The 27218-nt window shown below is 38.1% G+C and overlaps 1 protein-coding gene across 20 annotated transcripts in view; it reads right to left on the minus strand.

Moving 5' to 3' along the window:
* The window catches only part of ELAVL2 (ELAV like RNA binding protein 2), a 142906-nt gene that overhangs the window by 21278 nt on the left and 94410 nt on the right, over positions 1–27218 (minus strand). For all 20 annotated transcript variants that reach the window (XM_038552554.1, XM_038552548.1, XM_038552545.1 and 17 more), the window contains one exon: positions 18745–18848. In XM_038552554.1, coding sequence (XP_038408482.1) covers positions 18745–18848 — 104 coding nt within the window. The remainder of the gene's footprint in view (positions 1–18744; positions 18849–27218) is intronic.

Raw genomic sequence — 27218 nt, forward strand, 5'->3', positions numbered from 1 at the left:
GTCTTTACCCTACACTGCACACCCTGGTACCTACCACATATTTACTGTAATGAAAAGGATTTACAATCACACACTAGGTGGGGAAACTTAGTTTCTGAAATCTTGTCTTAAAAAGTTAAGAAGAGCTATAATCTTTTTTGTAATACAGCAAACATCGCATGTGATGGTTCTCTGTGCATAGACTAGAATGCAGATAGCATTAAACATGTCAGGAATGAAGTTTCATTTCACAAATTGGGGACTCAAATCCCCAGAAGCAATAAAATCCTTAACAGAATAATAAATTGCTGGGCGATGTGGGGTAGCAGCGGGGTGGGGGGGGTCCTTAATTTTGGAGCAAAAAGGAAACAGAAATCACTTAGCCCAATTTCTTGATATTTAGAAAAGAGGAAGACTGAGGCACACAAAGGTGAAGTGACTTGTCCAAGGATGCAGAGCAAGGTGTAGGATTGAGGACTTGCTGCTTTGTCAAGGGATTTTCCACTACACCACTGGCTGCAACAGAGCCTGAAATCATACAAGATTCTAGCAAAATGACAATTCTTGGGAGGATGATCAGACATTTACAAGGAAATACCAGAAGAGATATGCAAGAAGGTAAGTATTTTAGTTCTGCTGAATTTTTTCTTCTATACACCTAAGAAAATTTGAATACATCAAAATGGGTCTTTTCCTTAGAACAGTTCCTGTATTTCTTCCACTGCTAGTATTGCCTGAGAACTACTTAGGAGATGTCTATGAAAGAGCTAAGAGAGGTGGGAGATGGCAGCTGAAAAAGAAAAATCAAGAGTCTCAAGACTATTGCTTTACACCAAGTAAATTGAAATGTACCTCAAATAGAATATTTTAGGTATTAAACAGGTTTTTTTAATTACATATCATTTAATGGAAAGGGAAAACAGCAACTGGGTATACTACACTAGGGACTATCCAGCTTCACATCATTTCCAAGTTTTAGCGCAATAACATTAAATAAAATTCAAAGCAATTGATCCTTATATCCAACTTAAAAATGAACCAAAGAATAAGTGATGTCATAAGAATAAAGTGATCCTGTATGGCATTATTAAAAACAACGCTAACACTACAGAACAGCAACAGAAAAACAAAAGGATGCTGGTTTTAAGATTTGTATTAAGCAACTCATCACAAGCTGGATACTTGACAGCCTCTCTTAAACTCAGCCTCTGAAAAACTACACTGAGCAGAATCTATCAAATGTTCCCCAAATCAGAGGTACCTGGGTGGCTCAGGTCATGATCTCAGGGTCCTGGAAACCCACCAGATGGACTCCCTGCTCAGTGGGGGAGTCTGCTTCTCCCTCACCCTCTGCCCTCCCACCTCGTGCTCCCTGTCTCATAATAAATAAATCTTTTAAGATTTTTTATTTATTTATTCATGAGAGACACAGAGAGAGGGGCAAAGACATAGAGGAAGAAGCAGACTCCTTGCAGGGAGCCCAATGCAGGACTCGATCCCCAGACCAGGATCACGCCTTGAGCTGAAGGCAGACACTCAACTGCTGAGCCACTCAGGTGTCCCGGTAATAAATAAATCTTTTTAAAAATGCTACCCCCAGAAAAAATAAATAAATAAATACATACATACATACATACATGCTACCAAATTTGTTTCATGCACGTTTATCAGTTAAATGAGGGTCTAACAGACTGTCCTGATATCTTTGTTATTTTTTTTTTAAGATTTTATTTATTCGTTCATGAGAGACACAGAGAAAGCGAGGCAGAGACACAGGCAGAGAGAGAAGCAGGCTCCACGCAGGGAGCCCAATATGGGACTCGACCCCGGGTCTCCGAGATCACGCCCTGGGCTGAAGGCAGGTGCCAAACTGCGCCAAACTGCTGAGCCACCCAGGCTGCCCTACATCTTTGTATCTTATTAAAGTATAGTTTTCTTAAAATTTTATGAAAGTATCAAAGTATTTAGTATACTACCCAAGTTAGCAGATCATATCTGCCCTTCCATTTTGCTTCTGCCTGGATGAAGATTCAACACATGATTCAACAAGGACTCCGCTGGTAAAGGCAAACAGGGAGCCTGTGGTAAAGCATTCTTGAAATGCAACTTAAGCAGAAAACACCTTCCAAATTTCTAAAGATCTCTGTATGTAAAGACGTTAACAAAAAAATAAAAAACAAGTGATGCAACATCTGAAGGGAGTGGAGGATTAAATCTGATCTACAACTATAGTGGCAATGCATCAGTCATCCTAAAATCTAAGCAGGAATCTATCAAATGGAATTAATACTCCATTTCCAATCCCGTATCTTCACTTAGCCCATTAATATTTTGGAAAGTGATTACACTAAAGTGGCTTGGAAAAAAAAAAAAAAGTGGGAGTTTCAGCTGTAACAACTAGACTTCATTCCTACCCTCTCTGCATTAGGAAATTTTCTGTACTGGTTAGGAAAAGCAGACTCCCTTTCTGTTAACATTAAAAATACGAAATGAGATTATTTATTTGGCCACATATCTTCAGAAGTATTAAGGAAGGGACACCTGGCTGGCTCAGTTGGTAGAGCATGGGACACTTAATCTCATCAGGGTCATGAGTTCAGACCCCACATTAGGTGTGGAGCCTACTTAAAAAAAAAAAAAAAAAAGAATAAGTAATATAAATAGGCTAGAATTGAGGCAAACATGAATTAGTTTAGTACTAGGTCAAAAAACTTTTAAAGGCAAAAGAAAATGCATTATTACTCGTGAAGTTCTGGCTGCAACAGAGCATACTCTGAACTGGTGGCCAGAAACTGATGCTTGTCCCAGAGCCGTCCAAAGTTATGAAGTAGTAAAAACCAGGGCATAGAACTGCATGGAGCTAAGTTCAGGTCCTGTCTCTGTTACCTTACCAGTTATATAACTAAGGAGTAAATAAGTTCTGTATAGGTCCATCTGAAGCCTCTATTTCTTCATTTTGCAATCTGATGTTAATGACAGATGATAGTCCTTACCTCACAGGGACCTCACAAGGATTAAATGGGAAAATGTAACTATTAGCACAGAGCTGGAGAACCATAATTATGTTTCACCATACTATAAGAATTTCATGTATATATAAAATCTTAACAATATAAATAATGATAGCCCCAAACATTTATTAAATGTTTACCATGTGCCAGGCACTGGTCTCAGTAGGATGGATGGATGGATGGATAAATCAATCTATCTATCTATCTATTTAAGAGAAAGAGAGAGAGAGAGCGCACAGGTATGAGGTGGAGAAGGTATGGCAAAGGGAAAGAGGATCCCAAGCAGACTCCCTGCTGATTGCAGAGCCCTGATGCAGGGCTTGATCTGAGGACCCTGAGATCATGACCCAAGTCAAAATTAAAAGTAAGACACTTAACCAACTGAGCCACCCAGGTGCCCCTCAGTATATTACATATACTATTACTTAGTTGAATTGACCCTAACAGCAAGGTATGGATTGGGTATTATCATTAGCATCTCCAATTTGTAAAAGAAGAAACTCAAATATAACTATCTCTGAGAAGACATAGGAAGACACAGGAAGACACAGAGGCGGCCATTTGGCACAAGAAAGATTATGCACTTTAACTGAAAAATAGTTCAAAGATAAAATAAGGCTTCTCCCAAATCCTGGCAGTTATTATCAAAATTAACCCTTACTAATTAGTACAATATTACAATACAATATTGTAAGTATTCTGTAAGACAATGGCAGAGGAGTGTATTGGAAAGCCCAAAGCCTGGTTGACGCTTGAGGAAAGGCTGTCTTACTATCATATAGAAGGTCAACAACCAGCATCTTTAAGCGGGCTGATAGAAAACACCAACTTGTCAACAACCAGCATCTTTAAGCGGGCTGATAGAAAACACCAACTTTATTTTATTTCTCTAACCGAACTATTGCATATTAAATCCTCCCACTTCCTTATTCTCTCTCATAAAGATCTGTTAGAGCCTAAAGTTAGATGCAAAATGAGAAACAGAGGAGAAACAGAGAATCATCTCTATTTCAGGGAGACAGTGGCAGAAATAATAAATGGACTTCGGGGAACAGTGCCTAATTTCAGATTAGGGTTGCATGTATGTTTCTGAATGTGGGATGGGTTACAAGTCACCAGTCAATCAGTACCTAATGACTCAATGTGATTTCACAGTAGAAAAAAAAATACTGGCAGGAGTACTGTGAATTTTTCATTTTGGACACTATCACTGTGTATACTAGCAGGACATTACAGAGACTTAAAAAAAAGGAAATCTCAGTACTTAGTGCTCAATACTCAGATGTGTCTGGGGCCTCTTCAACATTGCCAGAGCAGCAAACTACCTCAAAGCATCCTCCCAGGGTAACAGTACGACAATTCACTTACAAAGCTTTTACGTTATTAGGCTGTAAGTTCCTAAAGGGTTGAAACTAATTCTTACATGTGCAACTATCTCATAGCCCCACTCATCAACTAGACACTCCAATTCCTCCTAAATGAAAATATTCCATGGCCTCCTGCAGGGGCTACTTCTGAAGTACCTCTCAGGCAAGATGATTAGAAGGTGTGATGCTTGTCCAACAATCTGGCTTTCTGTGCTTCACTGGAAACAAGACAAGTTAAACTGGCTTACAGAAAAATAGACGTACTCATTCAATTCTTAGAAAACCATTCTCCAGTAGTAGCTTCTTAAGGGTTCTTTCAAGATTCTGAAATTTGATCAGATGCAATCTCCAACAAAAGCCATGCTATCAAGTTACCTGTTACAATTTTACCTCCAAAAATAAACTTAAAATATAATTTATGTAGTACTGGGCCATCTAGTAGATCTAAAGCACTACCAACAGATTAAAACGCTGAGTTAGAAAGTTAAACCTAAAAGGTCTCCACAGTACTCAGTAGAAGCAAACTGAAGCTGTTTCACAATAAAAGTCAACAAACACTGGTTGGTATTGTGTAGAAAAAGGAGGAGGTTCTTAAGGAGCCAAATTTGTGGCTTGAACATAGCCCCATCTAAGGTCTAAGAGAAAAAAAGGAACACATGAAAATAACAGAGGACAAAGATACAAGGCTGATGCAAGTTATGTAGAAAATCACACATAAAAGGAAAACAATAGTTAAATCCTCATTAACTATAGAAAAGAAAAAGCAGGTAAGTCTTTTATATATCCTTCACTCGACAGTGTCTTCAATAAATAGTAACACCTATCAGAAAGTGTCAGTTTCACTTTTGGCTTCACTTAAATGTGAATATTCCTATCTTTGAGCATACAGAGCACATCTTCACTATTCCTTATAAGCAATAGATAGATACTTCCTCATTCAAAAATTTTAAATAAACGCTTATTTTGTGAATCATTCTGAACACAAAGATGTCTGCCCTCTGAGAGCAGACCACCAAAGAGGTAATGTACAGTAAAAACCGAATGCTTTTATGGCCAAGTAGTAGTATTGAGCAGTATATATAGGCAGAGAATGACCCAAGGCAGGGTCTTGACTTTGACTTGCATACTCAAGGATGAGGAGCCCAGCTAAAAGAATCTCTGCAAAACAAAGAAAACACTGTAATAGCAAGCTGGGGCAGATTCTGGAGCCTGTAAATGTCACAATGAAGCTTTTATGAGCAGGGAGTGACAGTCCACAGAAACGTATACGTGTAGGTCAAATACATATACAATGTGGAGATAATTTTCCCATAAGCTAGGTGAGTGGAATAGTCAAAATCAGTGTGGCAATTTTAAAAGCTAATTTAAATACCATCTACAATAAGTTCCCTTTTCTTCTATAACTAAAAGAAAAACTGCTTTGCCGCAATGTTGGTTCAGAAATCCAAGTCTTCTTTGACCTACTTATACATACAGTAATGAAAATATAATGATCCTATTTCTGTGTGTACACTAAATACTCCACAGAGAAATTTCATCTTGGTACCATCTTTAAATATCTTAAATGAGTCTCACAGGTTACCATGGATCTTTGCAGAACAAGGCAGAGAGGTATCTATGAACAAATGAATTAATCTGCATAAAATTCATTGCTATAGTTCCTTTTGTGAATTAGATCTTCACTAAAAAAGGATAAATGTAAACTATGGGGGTAGGATTAAATTTTCCTATCAATCACTTTCATAGAAGGTTAATATTTGACAGAATGAGTATACAGTTTCCAAGTTTCTTCCAAAAAGTACATGTCACATAAAGGCCTCTGTACCTTTGGATGAGACATTCTTTCATGTGTAATACCTGTCTTCTTTCTCTAGGAGATAAACCCTATTTTGCAAAACCCTATCACCTCTGAAACCATTGAAGAGGCTTCTCAACAGCCAGTAACATAACCATTCCCATTGTGCTCTGCATTAGCTTATCATACATCAAAAAAAAAAAAAAATCATATAAAGTGCTATCTCTCCCTACTACACAATGACATCAAGGACAAGACGACAGTCTACGGCCATACCACCCTGAACGCACCCGATCTCATTTGATCTCGGAAGCTAAGCAGGGTTGGGCCTGGTTAGTACTTGGATGGGAGACAAGACGACATCTTGTCATATTTTAGCATGGCTCCAACCTTTTAGCAAGGCTGACTGGGTCATACTAGACACTCAAAACACTTGGAGAATTAAGTACTTCATTACTCACAGATGTGCCCTATCCAAGATTGTATGGTCTTTAAAAAAACAATTTGCAATTACTTTTTTAATATCACATTTGATATCTTTGTCGGGGGGGGGGAAGCACAGGCATGATGGACATTAATAACTTTTAAAGCATATGCCCTAAAAACTAAATAAATAAATCATATGCCCTTCTATACAAACTTGGAAACTAACTGCTGAACTTGCTATGATTCCATATAATATAAAAGGCCTTAACGGGATTAGACTCTTGAAGATGAAGTAACCACTTTTACTAAACCTTTAATGTTCTTTAAAAATTATCCTCAAACATCCAAGGGAAAGTTCTAACAATCTTCCTTCAAACACCTGTTGTAAATGTAAAAACAGTTTGTAACCCATACCTACATTACAACTAAACTGAAAACACTCCAGAAATGTTTTCGGGCCTGATTTAACCCAACTGTCAGGAATCTAATGTGTGTATGTGTATATGTACACACATATATGCACAAAAAGGAAAACACTTCCTTTCAAGGGGAGCCGGTCTTTGGTAAGCCTTAATGAGTATAAACTATACATCATTTAAATAAAATGACTGTAACAAAACTTTCGGTTGCCTATGGCATTTGTCTCTCAAACAGACCTAGATGAAAATTTGTGTGTGAAACACATGGATAACATAGGAGAAAAGGAAAAAAAGGATAATATGAATGTTATTATAAATCTTCCCCAGAGCCAAAAAAAGTTTTACCAACATATATTTTGTGGACCTGACATAAGTTATACAATGATGAAAAATTTATTCAATAGATAATTTAAAAGGAATAACCCCTGAAATATTACTGAATGTTTTATAACTTCAACCTACCAAGATATTTTTCTCTCAACATGATTAGACATTAGAGAATAATCACAGGGAAAGCTTTTTTAAATGAACTGATTTGCAGGACTAATAGTCTCATTCAAAGACAATCCCTCATTCTCCAAATATCTATTAGACACCTGAGCTGTATATCCCCCAAACAGCTTTAACAGAAAGTAATTACTATATTCCTAAAGGCTTTTGTAGGACAGTTGTGAAGATTTTTACAAGAAAGAGGGTTTTAAGGAAAACATGGACAACCTTACCTGTACACAATGAACAGACTGTATCACTGCCATTCATAAACTCCTCCAAAAATTTAAAGAGGAGCAGTCGGAGACGATAACCACGTTTACCTGTGCTGCAAGACAAAGTGTTCTCCTGCTTCAGATGTGTGGAAACACCTCACTTTACCTTGAGAATCCAGTCCTGCAGTATTTAATTACACTGTCGGGAGCACCGAATGGTCTGGCACCGTGCCCTTTCCCTGGGTCTTGCTGATTGATAGCATCAATAACATTCACTGGCTGTAATTAAACCGCCAAATAGTACCCCCTTTGCCACTTGGTAGATCAATGTTCTTTAATACTCAGAGGACAAAATACAAAGGTGAGAGGGGTGTTTTTAGCCCTCACCTTCACAGCTCATTTGACTTTGTGTGCCAGCAGTGTGCAGACAATGCATATTTCACAATTCCCCCAAGACACTGGTTAATGAAGAACACTACGGAAAATCCTGTAAGTTGATGACAATTACTTATTAACCCATTTTTGCAAATCTGAGAACAGAGCCATTCTAAGCCTTCTGGTGACAGTATGCACTGCCTTCACACAGCCTTGGGACAAAATTGCCAAATAGGTCAAAAGGTTTCTAAATTAAGGTAATATACAGTAAATTTTTTTTACTTTAAATATTTATAACATGTTATCTGGGAGAGTCTTTATGATAAAAGAGCAAATTCCCATTTATTCAAACCCTGACAAGCAAAGTTCAACCAACCAAATACTGGGGAGGGGAAAAAAGGGGTGTGGTTGGGAGCCTATTAATAGGAAATAAATTTTTATTGCCTTTTAAAAGCAACTTCCATATTCTGATTCACAATCCATCTTGAATCATATAATTCAACTCCCAATCTCTATACTAATATGAAATACCCATTTTAAATGAATGAGCCCCAGAAGAACCATACTGCAAACTCTCTACCCTCAGAATCAAATATTAAATGACATTTATGTACTTGTAATGCTAGAAGTATTTAATGACACTAAAATGCTCTGAAAATGAGTACCCTGTGTGTTTTTGAGAGAGAGACAAAGAAAATATTATTTAGGTAAATCCAGCATTATAAAAGTACATCTGTTAACCACAAGTATTCCAGACAATTTACGATAGAACCCACAAATGAAAATTTTATTTACATGTAGATTTGTTTTTGAAACAAGCACCACAAACCTATCCAAGTTCAAAATCACTAGGATCTACCAAATGATGGTCCTCAGGTCAGACCATCAACCTATTAACAATCACCGGTAATGACTGGTTAAAATACAATCTCTGCTCTCACTCAGCAGATAATCAGATTCAGTAAGTTTTGATTAGGGTCAGAAATATACATTTTATCAACCACCTCACCCCAGGGATTCTGATGAACATTAATGTTCTAGCAGTTCCTCATATAGAAGGATTTTAAATAGGTAATCCTCCAATTCCAGGGCATATTCAGGATTTCTAGAAACTAGCTCATAAAAATTACAGTGTCTAGCTCTCCTTATCACCCATCAATATTGGTTTCCAAATGAGTAAAAAACTCACAGGTAGCTTGAAAGTAAAGTATATATGAATATAAATCACCAACAAATACTAAAATGTAAATGTAAAACAAAGCCCATATAACTCATTCCAAGGTATTTCCAAAAATCAGCCTGACTAGATGGGGATCAGCTGGATAGGAGTTCATCAGCTTGGCTGGTCTGTGCAAAAGGCTGCTGTGCTTAATTCTATGAGGTCAGAGCCACTCTCAATGACTCCAGAATCTTTCTAGGTATATAGACAGGGTTGCTGGGGTGAAACAAGCAGGAATAGTCAAATTTCTGAATAGTCTTTTAACAAATTTGTGGAAATGAAAGCATTTTCTGGATGATTGGTTTCCAGGACCATGCAGGTAACTCTGCTTTCCTTGCCCTTCTCCCGCTACTAACCTGAAGGTCAGTGAGGGTCATTTTAAGACTCATTAGCAATCCCAGAACCTATGCAGGAAGGATTATACTTCTCATTCCTGTGGGATGAGGTAACTTTATACTAATGACCAAAAAATAGAGCACATTAGCATGATTTATTGATTTTTGTCCACAACCCACTTTTTTATAGCACAAGGTAACTATAGTTTTTAAAATATCCAACAAAATTAAACCAACAAACTAGATAGGGTGACTACTTTCTTCAGAGAAAAAGTGGCAATTTTCAACTCTTCCCCAGCTTGATTTCAAAACACCACTTTTTAGAAAAGACTGAAAAACAACTTAATATTCTTGATCTTCTCTTTCTGAAAGTAACAGGCCAACACAAGTACTTTCTACCTCTAGATGTTAAATCACATGATTTAGGGTAACTGTGTAGTGGTTACCATCCCCACCATTTACAAATGAAAAAGCTAAACCAAGAGAGTAGGACATAAATACAGGTCTGTGGCTCAAAGTCTTGATGCAACCTTCAAATGAGTGCTTCTCATTTGGGGTGGGGGCACACAAGTAACAGACTGCCTGTACAGTTTTCAAAACACAGCCCTCTTTCCTGCTTCATCATAAGCAGTATATCAAGAAGCTTCCCGAAGAAAACCCCCACAAGTCTGATGTAGTATCTGTGGCTTAGAACTGACGATAAGGGCAATGGCAGGATAATATGGCAGAGGTAAAAGAAAATGGACCAAACATGCTTTTGTAAAGACTACACACAAACTTAAAGAATGACAAACGCACTTTCTGTAACTTGTAAACTTGCATCTGAGGCTTGCCACAACCTACCAGAAAAACATTATTGAATGGGTAGTCTCCTATAGAACAGAGATCCAGAGAGTTACTAAATTCCTTTACTTTCCAGTTACCATCAAAATACTTAAATCTATGTGGACTTGCCCATCTGCTGAACATGACCTCCAGACATCAGTTTTCCTCTCAACCTGGAGGTATGGCTGTCTCCAGCACTCAGCCAAAAGACAGAGTTTTTCCACTGCTAACAACAGTTCCACTTCCTCACACATAACAGATCTGATCCAGAAAGTCTCAAGACAGTAAAAGACCCAAATTAAGGTCCCCAAGGGAATATTCCATTTGTTTGTAGCAGTACCTATAATCAGTTTCATAGGAAAACATTTGAATATCAATAATATGAGGTAGAAAGAACACAATAAAAGCCACCAGCATCACCCAACATGATCTTACATTTCTGTTCCTAGGGTACCGTTAGACGTACTGTGTTTGAGAACAAGTCCCTTAACCTGACCTGCTTTTCTCTGGTCAAAAGGAGTATCTGCCTGGGACACCTGAGTGGCTCAGTCTGTTGAGCATCTGCCTTTGGCTCAGGTCAGGATTTCAGGGACTGGGATTAAGCTTCATATCAGGCTCCCTACTCAGTGGGGAGTATGCTTCTCCCTTTGCATCTCCCACTCACCTCTTGTGCTCTCTAATAAAATCTTTAAAAGGGTGGGGGGAGGAATATTTGCCTACAAGAAACCATTGTTTTTGCATAAATCCAGACAAGTAAAAAGATAAAAGTCCTATGCAACTACTATGAAAAGTAGAGCAAGAAATTAAGGCACCCTTCTTCAGAAGTTAGCATACCTATCTTAAACTCTCAAGGTAGCTTGGTAGATCAGATAGAAGCCACCAAACTACCTCATAGTACTTCTCCCAAATCACAAATGAAAGACAACAAGCCCTGCGCTACCGTACCCTTAAAGAGCAGGAAAAATGAAGTGTTAACAGTGCCAAGCAGAAATGCCTTTGCTGATACACATTTATGAAACAGGCAGAAAAACAGGCAGAGGCTTGGATAATATAATCATCTATGAACTCCCTCCTAAGAAAGATGGATTCAATCCTGAGACACTCACCCCCCACCCCCCACCCCCCACCACTCTGCCCTGTGGTTCACAAGCAGGGACAGGCAGGAAGGAAGCAGACACTACCACCAGGACCTTCCTCCTCACCCATCCCTCTGTGCAGGCTCAGCCTTTGCTCCAGCAACCATGAAAACATTATCTATAGAAAAACCATTCAGATAATGCCAAGATATTGCTCTCTGGAATTCTTCAAATGTCATTTCTACTATGAAGAGAGCTTGGAAGACGCAGGCATAACACAAACAGGCTTGAATTGGGACAATGAAGTTCAAGACTAGGCTAGGTCACCTACCCACACTCTCTAGGCCACCCAAAGTAAAAACCTATGGTGTTCTGCATTAAAAAAAAATTTTTTTTCAAGCTCACAAGTTGAGTATTCTGCAAACACATGATACGCATTATACAACTAATACCTTATTTTAAAAATCTTATTCTTTATGTCAAATAAAAACTATATAAACTGGACTCAATATAGATATAAGAGTTTTATTTAAATGCATTGAAGAACTTCTGATAATCAGATGCAGCAATATACTGGTAAAACCTGGCACATGTCTTCAGAAAGTTCCAGGCCATGGGTTAAAAATGAAGTTACAATACATTTAGTCTTTTTTAAAAAGGTAAAGAAATTATTCACTCACCTACCATTCTCATTTCCACTCCTGGCAGGCACTTTTCCCACTTTTTTGTCCCTCCACAAACAAAAGTTAACCTAAAGTGTTATTTGGCTGGTCAGACATCTCAAAAGTTGTCAGTTAATTTGAAGCCTGTCCTTCAGATTATTACTTTAGAATTTTCCAAAACTGGTCAAAGTAAAAGGTAAATGATCTATATGCAGCAGTACTAAAATGTGGGGTACTTTACAGGAGATGCTTTTAAGTTTGTAAAGCCCACATTTCCACAAACACCTAAATAAAATCGATTTATATAAGCCAAAAGAACTCTAGGCTAGCCTGGGATGCTCAGAGAGACATGGAGTTTATAACAAACAGATCTTCCCTTCCTAACAAATACTTAAGTCCAATCCATCATTACCCTGCTCAGAACTCTTTGGTGGTTCTCCTCACCTATAATATAAAACCTTGGCATGGCACACCCACATTTTCTAATCTCTCAGTGCTCTCTGGCTCCTTTCTGCATTTCTCCCCTTGCTTACCACTCTAGCTAATTCTATGTGGTTCCCTGAACGTCTGCTTTCAAACTTCCCTACAAAAGTGTGAACTCTCAGCATTACTGCTATTATGAAACTCACTTGTCTCAAATATCCCAAAATGGTGCTGCAGATATTCTAACAGAGCACCTACCAGGTGGCAAGCCTAACCTCACTTGTATTTCTACTTCCATGCTATTTCCTTCTCTACAGTGAAGAATCTATGATTTATGCAGCATTTCAGAATTAAATTTTATAAAAGAAGGGTTTACAATGATAAATGAGAACCAATCCCCTTCCCAATAATTCTGTACCAAAAACACGTTTGAGCTAGAGAACTGTTTCCCAAAGCAAATTTTACTGTGGCTGCTAAATTTTCAACAATGATAAAGAGAAACAGTTAAAACTGCTGTCTTCAGGATAGGGTCCTGCATTTTATTACTAACTAAATCATTCCATGATAACCATGAGTTCTTTAACTATTTATTAAATAGTTACACCTTTTCTTATAATACACAACTTGGCAGAACATGGAAAATTTTTTTTTAAAAAGCAGGTAATTGGAGGGTATTATGCTGAGTGAAGTAAGTCAGTCGGAGAAGGACAAACATATGTTCTCATTCATTTGGGGAATATAAATAATAGTGAAAGGGAATATAAGGGAAGGGAGAAGAAATGTGTGGGAAATATCAGAAAGGGAGACAGAACGTAAAGACTGCTAACTCTGGGAAACGAACTAGGGGTGGTAGAAGGGGAGGAGGGCGGGGGGTGGGAGTGAATGGGTGACGGGCACTGGGGGTTATTCTGTATGTTAGTAAATTGTACACCAATAAAAAATAAATTTAAAAAATAATAATAAAAAATAAAAAGCAGGCAATATACATACTCAGTGATGAATAAATTTTACAGATAAAATGGAAACTTTAATGATTAAAAGACTTGTCCAAGAGCACACAGCCAGTAAAGTCACTTTATCAATGTCAGGAAGACTAAAATCTCTGAAATGTAGTTCTATATTTCTCTTATATTAAGGATATAGTTCATGCCAAACAAGTACAAAAGAAGTCTGTGAATACCACAGTTACTAGAAAAAGGATAGGTTAGGAAAAGATATAAATGTAACAATTTAAAGCAACATGGCTCAGAATAAAAGTTTATTATCTTATTTGTTCTTTACCTGAACACTTTAAGAAATAGATACTATCCATATTTAGTAATCCAATTTCTTTAACAGTTTGTCCTTATTACCTTAAATGGTGGTTTGGTTATTTTAATATAAGAAATTTCACATTAATGTGTATCAATTAATAGCTTTTAAGCAAAGGTGAAATTTAGGCTGGTTTATGTATGAATGATTAAGAATCTTTTTAGTCAAAACCAAATTAAGACAGTTTTTCCATGCTGGTAATATTCCCAAATAATTCCAAAAAATAGGGATTTTTCTTCAGTAGGGCAGAGAAGCCATGAATTTCTATTCCTGAGATAAAAAACTCCCACTTTCCTACATCCCTTGCAGGAGAGGCAGAAGTTGGGAGTGATGCTGGGAGGAAAAAATCTCCATCACCTATTCACAGTACTTGATGTATAAGATTTTTTAAGGAATATTCAGTATTTTACTCCACTAATTATGGATTTAAGTCTGATAATCATTAACCTAGGCAAAAAAAAAAAAAAAAAAAAAGGCATTTTCCCTTGGGAGAGAGGAGTACTGGCTTGAAGCCATAAATGTTTCATATACTGATTTAGATTTTATAAGTACTTGAGACCCCCTAAAAACAAAACAGAAAAAGAACATGAGGACTGAACACAGTGACCACAACCACTAAGATGCCAAATGGTCCTGAGAACGAAGGGTTCCCATGGGGATGAGGGCTCTTGATGAGATTCCCCCCGCATACATTTTGACAGTGGTCTGAGAAGATTCCCACCATCTACACCTGAACTATGCACAAACTATCTTTTCACTATCCTTCCTAATATAAGAAGTTAAAAACATTTTTAATTCTTCACACTTAATTTACCATCTCAGTATCAGGAACAATGTGGGCAGGGTTTAATCATGACTGACTCCCATGTAGCTCAGAAATGGTGTCATCACCAGCAAGGTAAGCTGCCAAAACATTGACCCAATCAGGAAAATACTGATCTTTAGGAGAAGAGACTAATCACTTTGAAACTTACACCTATGAATGCTGCTATTTATAATAAATACAGTTCTAACATAAGGTGAACGTATTAAAGTTTTTCTAATTCCTAAACCATACTTTTTAAAAAGTGAAGATGGTGTGAACTACCTTTTTACTCTGAATGCTGAACTATCTATCATTCAGCACGCTCAGGGGAATTACCCACAAGAAGATTATCAAGGTAAAGAATGGAAACAAACTTAACTTTGCATGCAAAAATACCAAACAGAGAACCCACCTATTGAGAAAAGGTACATTTTGGTGGTTCGTAATGCTAGGCCTTAGACTTGCTGTTACTAATCACAAAGCATATAAAAGGCAGATTCCTGCATCTCACCTCTGGACACTAACCCAGTAGTTCTGAAGTGGGCCCCAGAACCTGCATTTCTAACTCACTTCTGCTGAATCCGATGCAACCAAGTTTAGGAATAAATGCCTTAAAAATTTCTCAGTGCAAAAAAAAAAAAAAAAAAAAAAAAAAAAAAAAAAATTTCTCAGTGCCTGAGGGACTCTGCTTCACTCATTGCAAAAATACTGAATATTTGTCATTATTCAACACACTCTCCATCTATTGCACAAAACCCTACTGGGCTAATGCTATTAGGAAGCCCCAGGAGAAACTGCTAAATAAACCACCTTTCACACCACTTGATTCACTGTTTCAATATTCCAATTACTAAGAATTCCACCATATGCACACTAAATGCTAGATGGCTTGGAAGACGAGAAGAACACAAACAGTTGTATACTTGTATATGATGTATGTATTAATTAGTCTACCACAGCTTTCTAAAGGGAAAGAGTTTTGACATATTAAATATACAAGTTTTGTCTTTAAGGGCCTGGTCTTAGTCAAACTCTTTTCGGACTAAGGTCTCAACTCTTTTATTGGGGGCAGAGCCCAGCCAGGCAGTGGCTGAAGGAAGAACTTCAGATGGGCTCCCATAGATGGGGAGAGGCTGCTATTCAACTAAAGCAGCGTGAAAGAGACTGAGAAGATCAGCCTGCCAGTAAAGAGCCCATCTGACCACCATAGAAAGCAGTGATAATGCTGGGTCAACTCCAAAGTTAAGTCAAATGACATGGTATAGGAGTAGGGAAAAATAAGAGACGTCTGAGTGAGAAGTAACATGAGGTAAGTGTGTAAGTTTAGCCCGACAACAACCACCAGGATGGACTGCAAGAAGGATAAAAAGGCTCATTTACGGAATAGTATCCCAGGGAATGGAATGGTTTAAACGCAGCTTCCAAAAGGTACTTAAAGCAGCCAACATGAGGAAAAAACTGGCTCAAGATGTTGTCTAAGAACATAAAACATGTCTCACTGAAAATAAGAAAGAAAAACCACACAAAGAACAAACAGACAAAAATGGTGCTCTGTAGTTTTGGAAAATGGTCTGCTTTGCCTCTCAGAGAAATCTGGGCCAAATTGAGGATACCAGCTGTTATCTGATATTTTTACAGGAACCAAATGGGGGCGGGGAAAGAAGTAGCCTGCTGCTTCCCCACCACTCCCACCCCCATTTCAGAAAATCAGAAGAGAAGTAGCAGATGTCACAGTTTAAAAGCCACAAGGCATTACTGTCCTTTCTTCTACATATGCTGCCCGAGCAGCTGGGCCCTGAAGAGAAAGCCGGGCAATGGGCAAAGAGGAAGCAGCTGTCATCAATGGTCTCCTCGCAGGCCATGGAAATTCATTCTCTGGCAACCCATTTCCCCTGCATTTCTGCCTTCTTGTAGACATTATTGCAAAAGAACTCAGCAAAAGAACGGACTTCCCTAGAATGAGGTATGGGTGACTTTTTCTAGAATGGAGAAGAGTATGCTCTGGTTTGAGCAATCTACTCCAATTTCTTCTTAACCACAGCTCAGGACCTCAACAGAAAGATAAATTAGCAGCAATTCTGAAAATAAATCTAACATGGGTAGGCCTACAAAAATCTTCAGTAGGACAGAGAACACACAAAACAATCTGAAGGTGACTGGGTACTAGAAGTCTTTTTTTTAGTAGCATTTGATGATTACTTAATAGTAATAGTGCTTAACATTACTAGTAAAAAGTTAACCTTTGTGACAAAAAGTGTGCAGAGAAGAATGGAAATTGAAAAAAGCAATCCAGATTAAAAAACAAGTATAAAAAAAAAAAAAAACAAGTATCAGTCGTAAGTCTTTGTGCTTATAGACTATAAGAAATCTAATTTTTTCCCTCAAATTCTGGTAGCGTAACAACCAGCTCTTTTTCTGGCTGAAGGGTTAATATTTTCAAAAGACATTTCCTTACTCAAGAAACATGTAGAATTCTTGGACATCTTACATCCAAATATATCTGGGAGCTCCTCATACAGTTCCCTTTAAATGAGACAGAACTAGGAGGCATTTTTCCTACGGGCCAATAAATATAAAGAATGAGATGTCAAAACTACCCAGGGCTAATGAATTACCTTAAGCTGACAATTCTGAGAGAAGCAACGTTTAAGCACAAAGATGACACTGCATTTCCAGACTTCTGAAAAAATGAGCAGAAATCTTCTAGACGAGTCTCTAAGCAAGATGGATGCCATAGTCAGCCTTGACTAGCTTCCCCTTACCACTTCAGGCTATAGTGTGAGCCAACTTCTTAAATCAAGGGTGGAAAATAGGTTCCAGCTTGAGTCAATTGATAGAGGTTGTCTGGAACACTATTTTGAAAAATATTTGGGTGCTACATCTAGACTAACTGAGAAAGACTGCCATGATTGATTGGCAATGTCTGCACTGGGCAGGAGAGGCAAAATTGATGGCATGTGCACTAAGCATTTGCCAGAAGCAAATTCTTTTTTTTTTTTTTTTTTTTAAGATTTTATTTATTTGATAGAAAAAGAGAGAGAGCATGAGCACGGGGCAGGGGCAAGGGCAGAGGGAGAAGCAGATTCCTCACTGAGCAGGGAGGCTGACACAGGGCTCAATCCCAGTACCAGTCAAAAGCAGACGCTTAACCAATTGAGCCACCCAGACAACCCCCCACCCCCAACCTTTTATTTTCTAAAGGAAAGGAAATCTATACTGCAAATTATATTAACTTTTATGTTGGCATTTTGAAAATTCACAAAAGCCAGAAAATATCCACAAATTACTGACCAATTGCCTTGAAAAGTATAACAGGAAAAATAACATGTGTGACATCTAAGCATGTCCAATCAGTCTCCTCAAAGTTAGAGCAGAGTCAGAACAGAGCCCATGGACCACATCCAACTTGTCGGTTGTTTTTTATGATCTCTGAGCTAAGAATGATTTTTACATTTTTAAATGACTGGGACAAAGAAAAAAGACTATTTTGCAACACGTGAACATTCTATGAAATTCAAGTTTCAGCTTCCATAAATAAAGTTTTCTAAAATCACAGTCACGTCAATTCATTCATGTCGTTATTATCTATGGAAGCTTCAACCTGCAAGGGTAGAGTTGAGAAGTTGTGACACAGACTGCATGGCCCACAAAGCCTAACATTATTTATTACCTGGTCTTTCACAGAACAACTCAGCCAAGCCCTAAGCTCAAAGAACTAGTCAGAGGTTTTCTCAAGTTATACGTGAAGTACTGACTATAAAGGAAGGAGAGTTAATTCAGCAGGCTTCAAAAAGTACTTAGCTAAAGGAGTTGCTACTGTTCCTTTATTGATATAGGAGTGACTAGATAAAGTACTCCTGAACATTTTCCCCTACCACCTAACAAAAAATTCTGCTAGGTCTCTCAGAAAAGTGTCTATTTGAGCATGAAACAAAGGAAAAGAACTACAAGACGACCTGAATTGTTTTTAATCTCTGTTTTGCAAGTAGATATAAAAAAATTTAAGACATACTTTTATTGTTTTGGTTTGAAGTCTCAATCCATTCAGGGTGTTGATAGCTTTCTCTGCATCCTTAGGGTCAATGTAGTTCACAAAGCCATATCCCAAGCTCTGCCCTAATGAAAGGGGAGGAGAAAAAGGCATATATTAGTTCTACACGGCTGATGACAGAGATCCACTCTCATTTTGGCATACGGTCTTATCATTCACACCAGCACATTTTCTCAATAGTAAAAAGAAGTCTACATTAATTCTTCTAGAAACATATATGTAGTCTTTTTTTCATCTCCTGTCTACTACATTTGCAAGTTTAAACATCAGTTAGAACTCAGCAAGCTGTGCGTTTAAAAACAAAAAACAACCAAAAGAACCCCCACACATCTCCAAAGCATCTCATCAAACATATCCTGCCTGAGCCAAAGCACCCAGCAGCAAATGTAACGTTCAGTCTCAGAAACAGTGGGTGCAAGTCTCCGCCGAGCTGCTGAGTGGGCTTCACGGGCACGACTTTTTCAGTTTCATTTTCTTTACCCATAAAAGGCGAAGGCATCAAGCATCAACCAAGAATCTGTCAGTATTCTGTACATTGTACCCTGACAAATTTACAGCCTTTACCAAGAATAATTATTTCCACTTAAAAGGTGAGGAATCGTGTGTTCACTCATGCATGTATGCATGTGTACATGTACATTTTGTAGGAGAGCCTCTTCAAATACTGAAACCAATTTTCTAAAAAAGGTTTGATGACCTAAATAAGGAGACAGGGAAATCTGAACACAAAGATTTACACTGAGAACATCCAAGCCAATGAGAACATGCAGGAAAGGAAGGAAAAATATAAAAAAATAATAATAAAACACAATTTCTGAAGTAAGAGTAGCTTAACAAGGAGTATTTTGTTGTTTTTCCCTAACATCTGAGTTCTCTAACCCCTAGCTCAATTTGTCCCAACTCTCAAACAAAATGGAAGATATTCAAGGGATTGGAATCAATGGAATGCACATATAAGTAAAGCCAATCCAAAATATTGCAATTTTTCAACCAAAAGCAGGTTTCTCAGTTTCAAAAGGTAAGAAATACCATAGTAGAGTAGGTGACAAAATGAACATAAAGGTTTAATCTACTAAAGTCAAACCAAACTAACTGAGTTTCCCAGAAGATGCTCAGCAAAGGTCCAAATACTTTTTATGAAATATATATTTTTTCCCCATCAATTTCAGAGCAAATAGGGTTTTTTTTTTTTTTTCTTTGATGGGGTACTTTAGGTGTATGTGGTTATGAACACAGGTATTTAGGATAGCCTCTCTGGCTACCCTAAAGCATTCCCTATTACTACACAAAAAAATAGAGAACACTAAATATAGTACCAAATAACCATGAAAACTTGCGGTTGTATTCTGGAACCACTATCAGAATTTGGATGTTGTACAATATTCAAAACTAATATGTCAGTTTACCTCAATTTAAAAAAAAAAAAGATTTGAGTAATAATTACTACCATATGCCCTCTTACTAAATTGTTTGTTTGTTTGTTTGTTTTAAGGAATAGCTAAAACTAATTCAATCCATTATTTTCTTCACACTAATCATAGAGATTTTCTTTTACTTACAGTTCTATTTTTTAAAAGTTCCATGGGAAGCCATTGTATTTTAAGCATTCAGCTTTTTAATAAATTCAACATTTACCGTATGTCTATCGCGTGCATAGTGCCCTCTTATGAAATGTGCTGCAGTTCTATTGTCATTGAGCAGGATTCAAATGGGCTGAACACAAAAGCAGCTCAAGGAAGCAGTTTATAAAAGAAAGAATATGAGCTTTGGAGACAGACACATAAGAGTTCTAATCTGCTCTGCTGTTTAACAGCTCTCGGACTTTGAAGAAGCTACTCAACTTCTCTGAGCCATAACCTCCTTATTTCCAAAATGAAGGTAGTAATTTTTACCCAACAAGGTTGCTTAGCCAGTGATGAGAACATTCACTACCAATGGAAATAAATCATCAATGTGAAAAGATAAAGAAAAATAACGTATCTAGGGGATCCCTGGATGGCTTAGCAGTTTAGCACCTGCCTTTGGCCCAGGGCATGATCCTGGAGCCACGGGATCAAGTCCCACATCAGGCTCCCTGCATTGAGTCTGCTTCTCCCTCTGCCTCTCTCTGTGTCTCTCATGAATAAATAAATAAAATCTTAAAAAAAAAAAGAAAGAAAAGAAAAATAAGGGATCCCTGGGTGGCGCAGCGGTTTGGCGCCTGCCTTTGGCCCAGGGCGTGATCCTGGAGACCCGGGATCGAATCCCACATCAGGCTCCCGGTGCATGGAGCCTGCTTCTCCCTCTGCCTGTGTCTCTGCCTCTCTCTCTCTCTCTCTGTGACTAATATAAATAAATGAAAATTAAAAAAAAAAAAAGAAAAGAAAAGAAAAATAACATATCTACTATATGTTAATGAGTCTCCATGTATTCATTTAAAATTAAATCAGGGAATCACTGGGTAGCTCCATCAGTTAAGCATCTGACTCATGATTTCAGTTCAGGAAGTGATCTTGGGGCCATGGTGTCAAGCCCCACTGTTGGGGGCTTTGCGTTGCAATCTGCTCCAGTCTCTCTCTCTCTCTCTCTCTCTCTCTCTCTCCCCCCACCTCCAAAGCTCACTCACTCTCATTCTCAAGTAAATAAAAATCTTTTAATAAATAAATAAGGAAGATGCTACAAATATAATGGGGAAAGGAAAGACAAGCTGAACATTGTACAGTTTTGTCACATTGCTACTCTATAATAAAATAGAATCATCAATTATAACTGCATTAGAAGTTTATTTCTCCTATCTACTGCACTATCCTTACACCTGCATTTTAGCACAATTAATCAAAGTGTTTTTTCAACCTTGGTCACACACTTGGAATCATCTACAAAGCTTTAAAAAAATAATAATAATACCTGAGTCCTATTCCCAAAGATTTTTATTTTACTGGTCTATTATGAAGCACTAGTACCAGGTTTTTAAAACTCTGGTGATTCTAACATGCATCCAAGGTTGAGAATCACAGTTTTAATGGTGAGAGAGAATCTGGGGCTGCAAATCTGGGACCCTTGAGAGGGAGCCACGTGCTGACCGTCTGGGCATGTGAAGAAACCCTGCAGGAAGACAGGAAGACTGTCTTTTTTATGTATGCACTTTCATATATAAGTGAATGTCTTCCCTCTAAAACCTTCAGATTAGCCATCACTTCAGATAGACTGTTTATTGTCCTGTGAAGGTCACTCTCAGGCACAGCAGTGCCTGCTGGAGTTGGGTCACCAGATAAAGTAAAAAGCCTACCCTTCCAGTTCCCTGCTTAGCTGTCTGCCAGACTGGCCTCTAAGCGCTTACTCCTAAGCACATGGTAGGCACTCAAAAGTTTGCTAAATGAATGAATGACAAATACAGTGGTTTTATGTATTTAACCAAAGGCATTATTATCATCAACATCAAATCAGACGGTCCGTCCATCCACTGAACGGGTCTTTCACTTGATCTACCCCCCAGAGTAAATCACGGCTAGTTTCTACCACCCATAAATTGACTAAAGTCAGACAATATTTTATCCCTAAATGACCTCTCCTCCATAAACTTCCTAATTTGCTTAGTGGCTTTAGTAGGAAATGCACCACTCACTCATCAATTAGAACATGTCTGTAGTAACCAAATTTTACTATTAATCTAAGCAAGATAATACGAAAGGAGGTATTTGCCACAAAGGGGTTGCATTTTAAAATCCGCTAAAGCAGATGAATTAGCATGTTATCACTGGGAGTACAGGGAGTTAGGAACTCGAGATTTTTACTTTAAGGTATTATTACTGAATGCTTACAATACATAAATGTTTCACAGATGGTATCAAGATAGGCAAGACTCCTCCCATTCTTACCTTTCAGCTATGTGGTGGTTTCACTAATTTTAGCCTTTTATTTATTATGCATATGATTTTTAAAGCTGGGCAAGGTCAGTCAGCTCCCTCAAATAAAAAAAACAGGTAGGAAAGTAGTGGTCAGGATCTGAATCCAAGACTCTCAAATGCTAGGCTCTTCTGCACTCAATTTACAACTAGTTAATATATGAACCCAGACCGTCTTCAATATGCATTAAGTATAACGTAAGCAAGTATTTTCTAAGAGGGTTCTATCACATACTGTCTGGAAACAGCTCAGATTCCTATACTTCATGTGCAAGTATCAGTTTCATTATATATGAATTTCAATGCTTTTATTCATCCTATGACAAACTGCATCTTATATAGTGACTACCTCACTTCAGGTTATCCTGAGTCAAGGGTAAATAAAAATAAAAATAAATATCAAGTCAGAATTATTTAGCCAGGGTCCAGTGTTTCCCACTCTTGTATTCATCAGCTAGTAATCGTCATAAGCCACTAAGGAAGGCTTAGACACCAAGCATCATCTATCCATGCCATCCAAATCTAGTTTTCCCAACATTCTGAATTTAGAACGTGCATATTGATAATCCCCAAACCAAGAATCTTTTCTTTAAAAAAAAATTTATAAAGCTCTACATTTAAATTCCAAGTATAAAGAAACCCAAAGTGATTAAAAACTGAACAAAAATGACAAAGCTAATGTTCTCCCAAAAAAGCCTTCAAGACAAAGAAATTCTGTCTTTAAAAGTCAAAAAAAACTGGGATGCCTGGGTGGCTCAGCGGTTTAGCACCTGCCTGTGGCTCAGGGCTTGATCCTGCAGTCTTGGATCGAGTCCCACATGGAGCTCCCTGCATGGAGCCTGCTTCTCCCTCTGCCTAAGTCTCTGCCTCTCTCTCTGTATCTCTCATAAATAAATAAAATCTTTAAAAAAATAATAATATGTGAAAAAAAATCCCTTCTAGTAACTGGACATCGAGAATAACATCATCACTAGTCCCCAAGCTATCTTTACAAGCTACCTTGTCTCAAGGCTCTTAGGGATTTTTGGAACCATTAATCCAATCCTTGTTCCTAATGGCCATGGCAAGGATTCTAGAATCCGACTACAGAGAAAGCCATGTGAGCAATCACATGGCCTCAGACCTCCATACAGGGCACTGAAAACTCCGGGTCAATACCATACTTCAGCACTTATATTTTATACAATGTGTGGGTGGAATGCCTTCTGTTTTGCATCATCCTTTCTAATCCAACATATATGCCAGAAGATCCCTTCTTCACAAGAGGTAGAAAAATCACTTACAAACTGCTCCTGGCATGAGGAGAACAGTTAGAAGCAGGCTACTTAGAACCACAGTCAAGTGATCTGAAGCACTCCATAGGCCTCTGAATGGGACCAAGGCCCATCAAGAGCCACAAGGGAGGGGGTCAGGGCAGGAAGAGGAAAACAGGAAGAGTTCTTTCAGTAACAAAATGCTGGTGGGACACACAGTAAACTTCAATTTATCCCAAACTGTGTGTAATTCAAAGCCAGCAGCCGTTCCCCTGCCACCTACATTGCTTTTAATAGCATACTTTAATTAAAAATTTAATTGCATATTTTAATTAAAAATACACAATCTTCTGGACCCATTTAATTCAAAGGTCACTTTATTTAGTCTTTCCTATTTCAAATTACTACCGATGTGCAGAATATCAAATTACCCCCTCAGGTTTAAAGGTACAGGTAATAAATAGACCTCCATAATTCTTGATCATAAATCTGGTACATTAATTTTTATCCAACTAATAACGGAGATCCTTCTCAACAGAACTATGCAAAGTGAAATTCTGTATTAAAAAAAAATCCTACATATTTCTCACCAACATTTAGCATTCATTTGTTCAACAATTATAGACAGTCTACTTTCTGCTAATCCCCAAAGACAAAAAGTTCCTCTTCATAAAAACCTACATCCTGGGATGCTGGGGTGGCTCAGTTGGTTAAGCATCTGACTGTCGGTTTTGGCTCAGTCTTGATCAGTCTCAGGACCCTGAGATCAAGCCCCAAGGGTGGAGGCAGGCTCTGTGCACAGCAGGGAGTCTGCTTGAAATTTCCTCCCTCCCCCTACCCCTCTGCTCCCCCCACCACCGCTAGCTACTCTTTCTCTAAAATAAATAAAATCTTTGGGGAAAAAAAACACAAAACACCCTACACCCAGCTAGGAGGAGAAAAAAGATCAAGCTCTCCAGTGTATTAGGAAAAAACAAAAAAGGACTAAAGAGAAAAGAGAAGTAGAGAGAAGAGTGTGGCAGGGTGGGGTCAGGGCTGCTATTTAAATAGAATCATCAGTGGGCCTCTCCAGAAGGTACATTTGATCCAAGACTTGAAGGAGTAACTCATAGTCTAATAGGAAAGCTTTGTAAGACTGACTTCAGTGCAAGTTCTACCAACTAAATCTGCCCTTCCTCCCCAGCCCCTTCTACATTACCACAGGTCCTCATGTATTATTCTAACCAGAATTAGTGCTACTATACCATCACCCTTTCCCTAGTCTCCTATGAACTCCCAAACCAACTGCCCTCCACCATGCTGTTGTTCAAATGACCTTCCTAAAAGACAAATCCAATCACAGGGCACCTGGGTGGCTCAGTGGTTGAGCATCTACCTTTGGCGCAGGTCGTGATCCTAGGGTCCTGGGATTGAGTCCTGCATCAGGTTCCCTGCAGGGAGCCTGCTTCTCCTTCTGCCTATGTCTCTGCCTCTCTTTCTGTGTTCTCTCATGAATAAGTAAATTAAAATCTTTAAAAAATGTAAAAAAAGACAAATCAAGTATGCTCTGGTTTCTAAGGTCTTCATCATATTCTTGCTTACTTCTTCTACTGCTCTACATATACCCTAAAATGCACATTCAGTTCCCTGTGCCTGAAATACACATCTTCAACTGGCCAACCCCGACATAGCCTTTGAGACTTTCTCTAAGACCCTTTCCTGACATAACCTTCTCTCGGTACATACTGTTCAATACGCCGTAGTCCTTCCACGGCCCTTATATACCTTTATCTTAGTACACAAGGGTGGTAAATCAACTTGGATTATCACCTCCCCAAACCCCGCTTTAAACTGTTGAGCAAAGGCAAACGGAGCATAGTTCCTGACATAGAAAACTCTTAACACAGATTAACTACACGTTCATTGAATGAACAAATGAGCTAAGGAACAAAGAACAGCTGTCTGCATTTCAGGAAATTAGGGTTTAGAGGAGATATACCCTGCTCCCCATGTCCCTACTGTTGTTCTAGAAAGATTAAAGAACAAAGGTGTTCAAATGTTACACTGTTCTGTCCTTATAAGGAATTGACGTGAGATGTATTTAAGATAGTTCATGTAGAATTTTTCATGAAAAATTTCTACAAATACCATTTAAATGAAATCTCCATTTTAAAAAATAATGTCACCTAGAGTAATTTGATAGATTTACATAAATCTGTTTCACAAATCTGTAAGTATGAATTATGGGATGTCAGCATATAATTTTGTTGAAAGTGCTTTTTCACTAATATAATTAAGTCTGCTGAGACTATTCATGTACAAGTCAAATAAAATGCAGAGTGAATTCTGTAAAAACCTGGTAGTTGAATCAACAATAAAAGGTGACTATGCTGATTGATGTGTATCTATTATTTCATTTAGAGCAGTAGCAATGTTTTATGAAATAAAAAAGGACAAAAGCAGCATGAATCTTTTCTAAATCCCACAGTTAGCAGAAACAGGTCACTATGGTTCTCTCTGACAAGCAAGACTATTTGCAATCTGAGTTCTAATAATGTAATACTTAAAAAAAAGAAAAACCAAATTGAAAAGACACAATGTCTCCAAACACAGCCCCTATATAAAACTTCATCTCCTAACAAAAAAAAAAAAAAAAAAAAAGGGAAATAATCTGAATTAGGAAAACAAGTTTACTCTAGGAGGGGGAAGGGTAGACAGGAGTGCAATTTTTGTTTTTAAAGAAAGACCTCCCCCTTTCCCTCATTGTAACACCCTTCTTTCCTCCTCCCCCCACACAATAAAGTTGCAAATGTGTTGTTTCTTCAGATGGACTTTCTGTTCTTGGGCACTGGTTATGTCTGTCTGTTCAGACAGGCTGTGCACTGCAACTCTGGCATCAAAACAAGGAGCACCAGACTTTCCAAAGGAGCTCTCTTAGTATCTCAGATCTGATGTGTAACAAAACCACGTGGATACCACACATCAGGGGAAAGGTCTGAGAGAATCTTAGAAGGATGCAATCCTCTCAAGTTTTCTATCCAAATTTTAATTCCTGACTTACCCTTAGTCTCCTCAGATGCAGCACACCAGATGCAGCAAGACCTTTCATTTAAACACTCAACTAACTCAAGTCAAATTAAACAGGTCCTCCTCACTGCCCCCTAATGAGGAAGATCAAATTGTGAGACAGAAGACTAGTGAGATCCTATTACTACAGAACAAGCCACCCTTCCTGAAAGCTCAGAGCATTTTTACCAGCTTCCCAAAGGACATTACCATGGATTAGCGAGAGAAAGAATTCAACCTAGACACTCACATA

The sequence above is a fragment of the Canis lupus genome, chromosome 11, assembly GCF_011100685.1.
Source record: "Canis lupus familiaris isolate Mischka breed German Shepherd chromosome 11, alternate assembly UU_Cfam_GSD_1.0, whole genome shotgun sequence".
Classification (NCBI taxonomy): domain Eukaryota; kingdom Metazoa; phylum Chordata; class Mammalia; order Carnivora; family Canidae; genus Canis; species Canis lupus.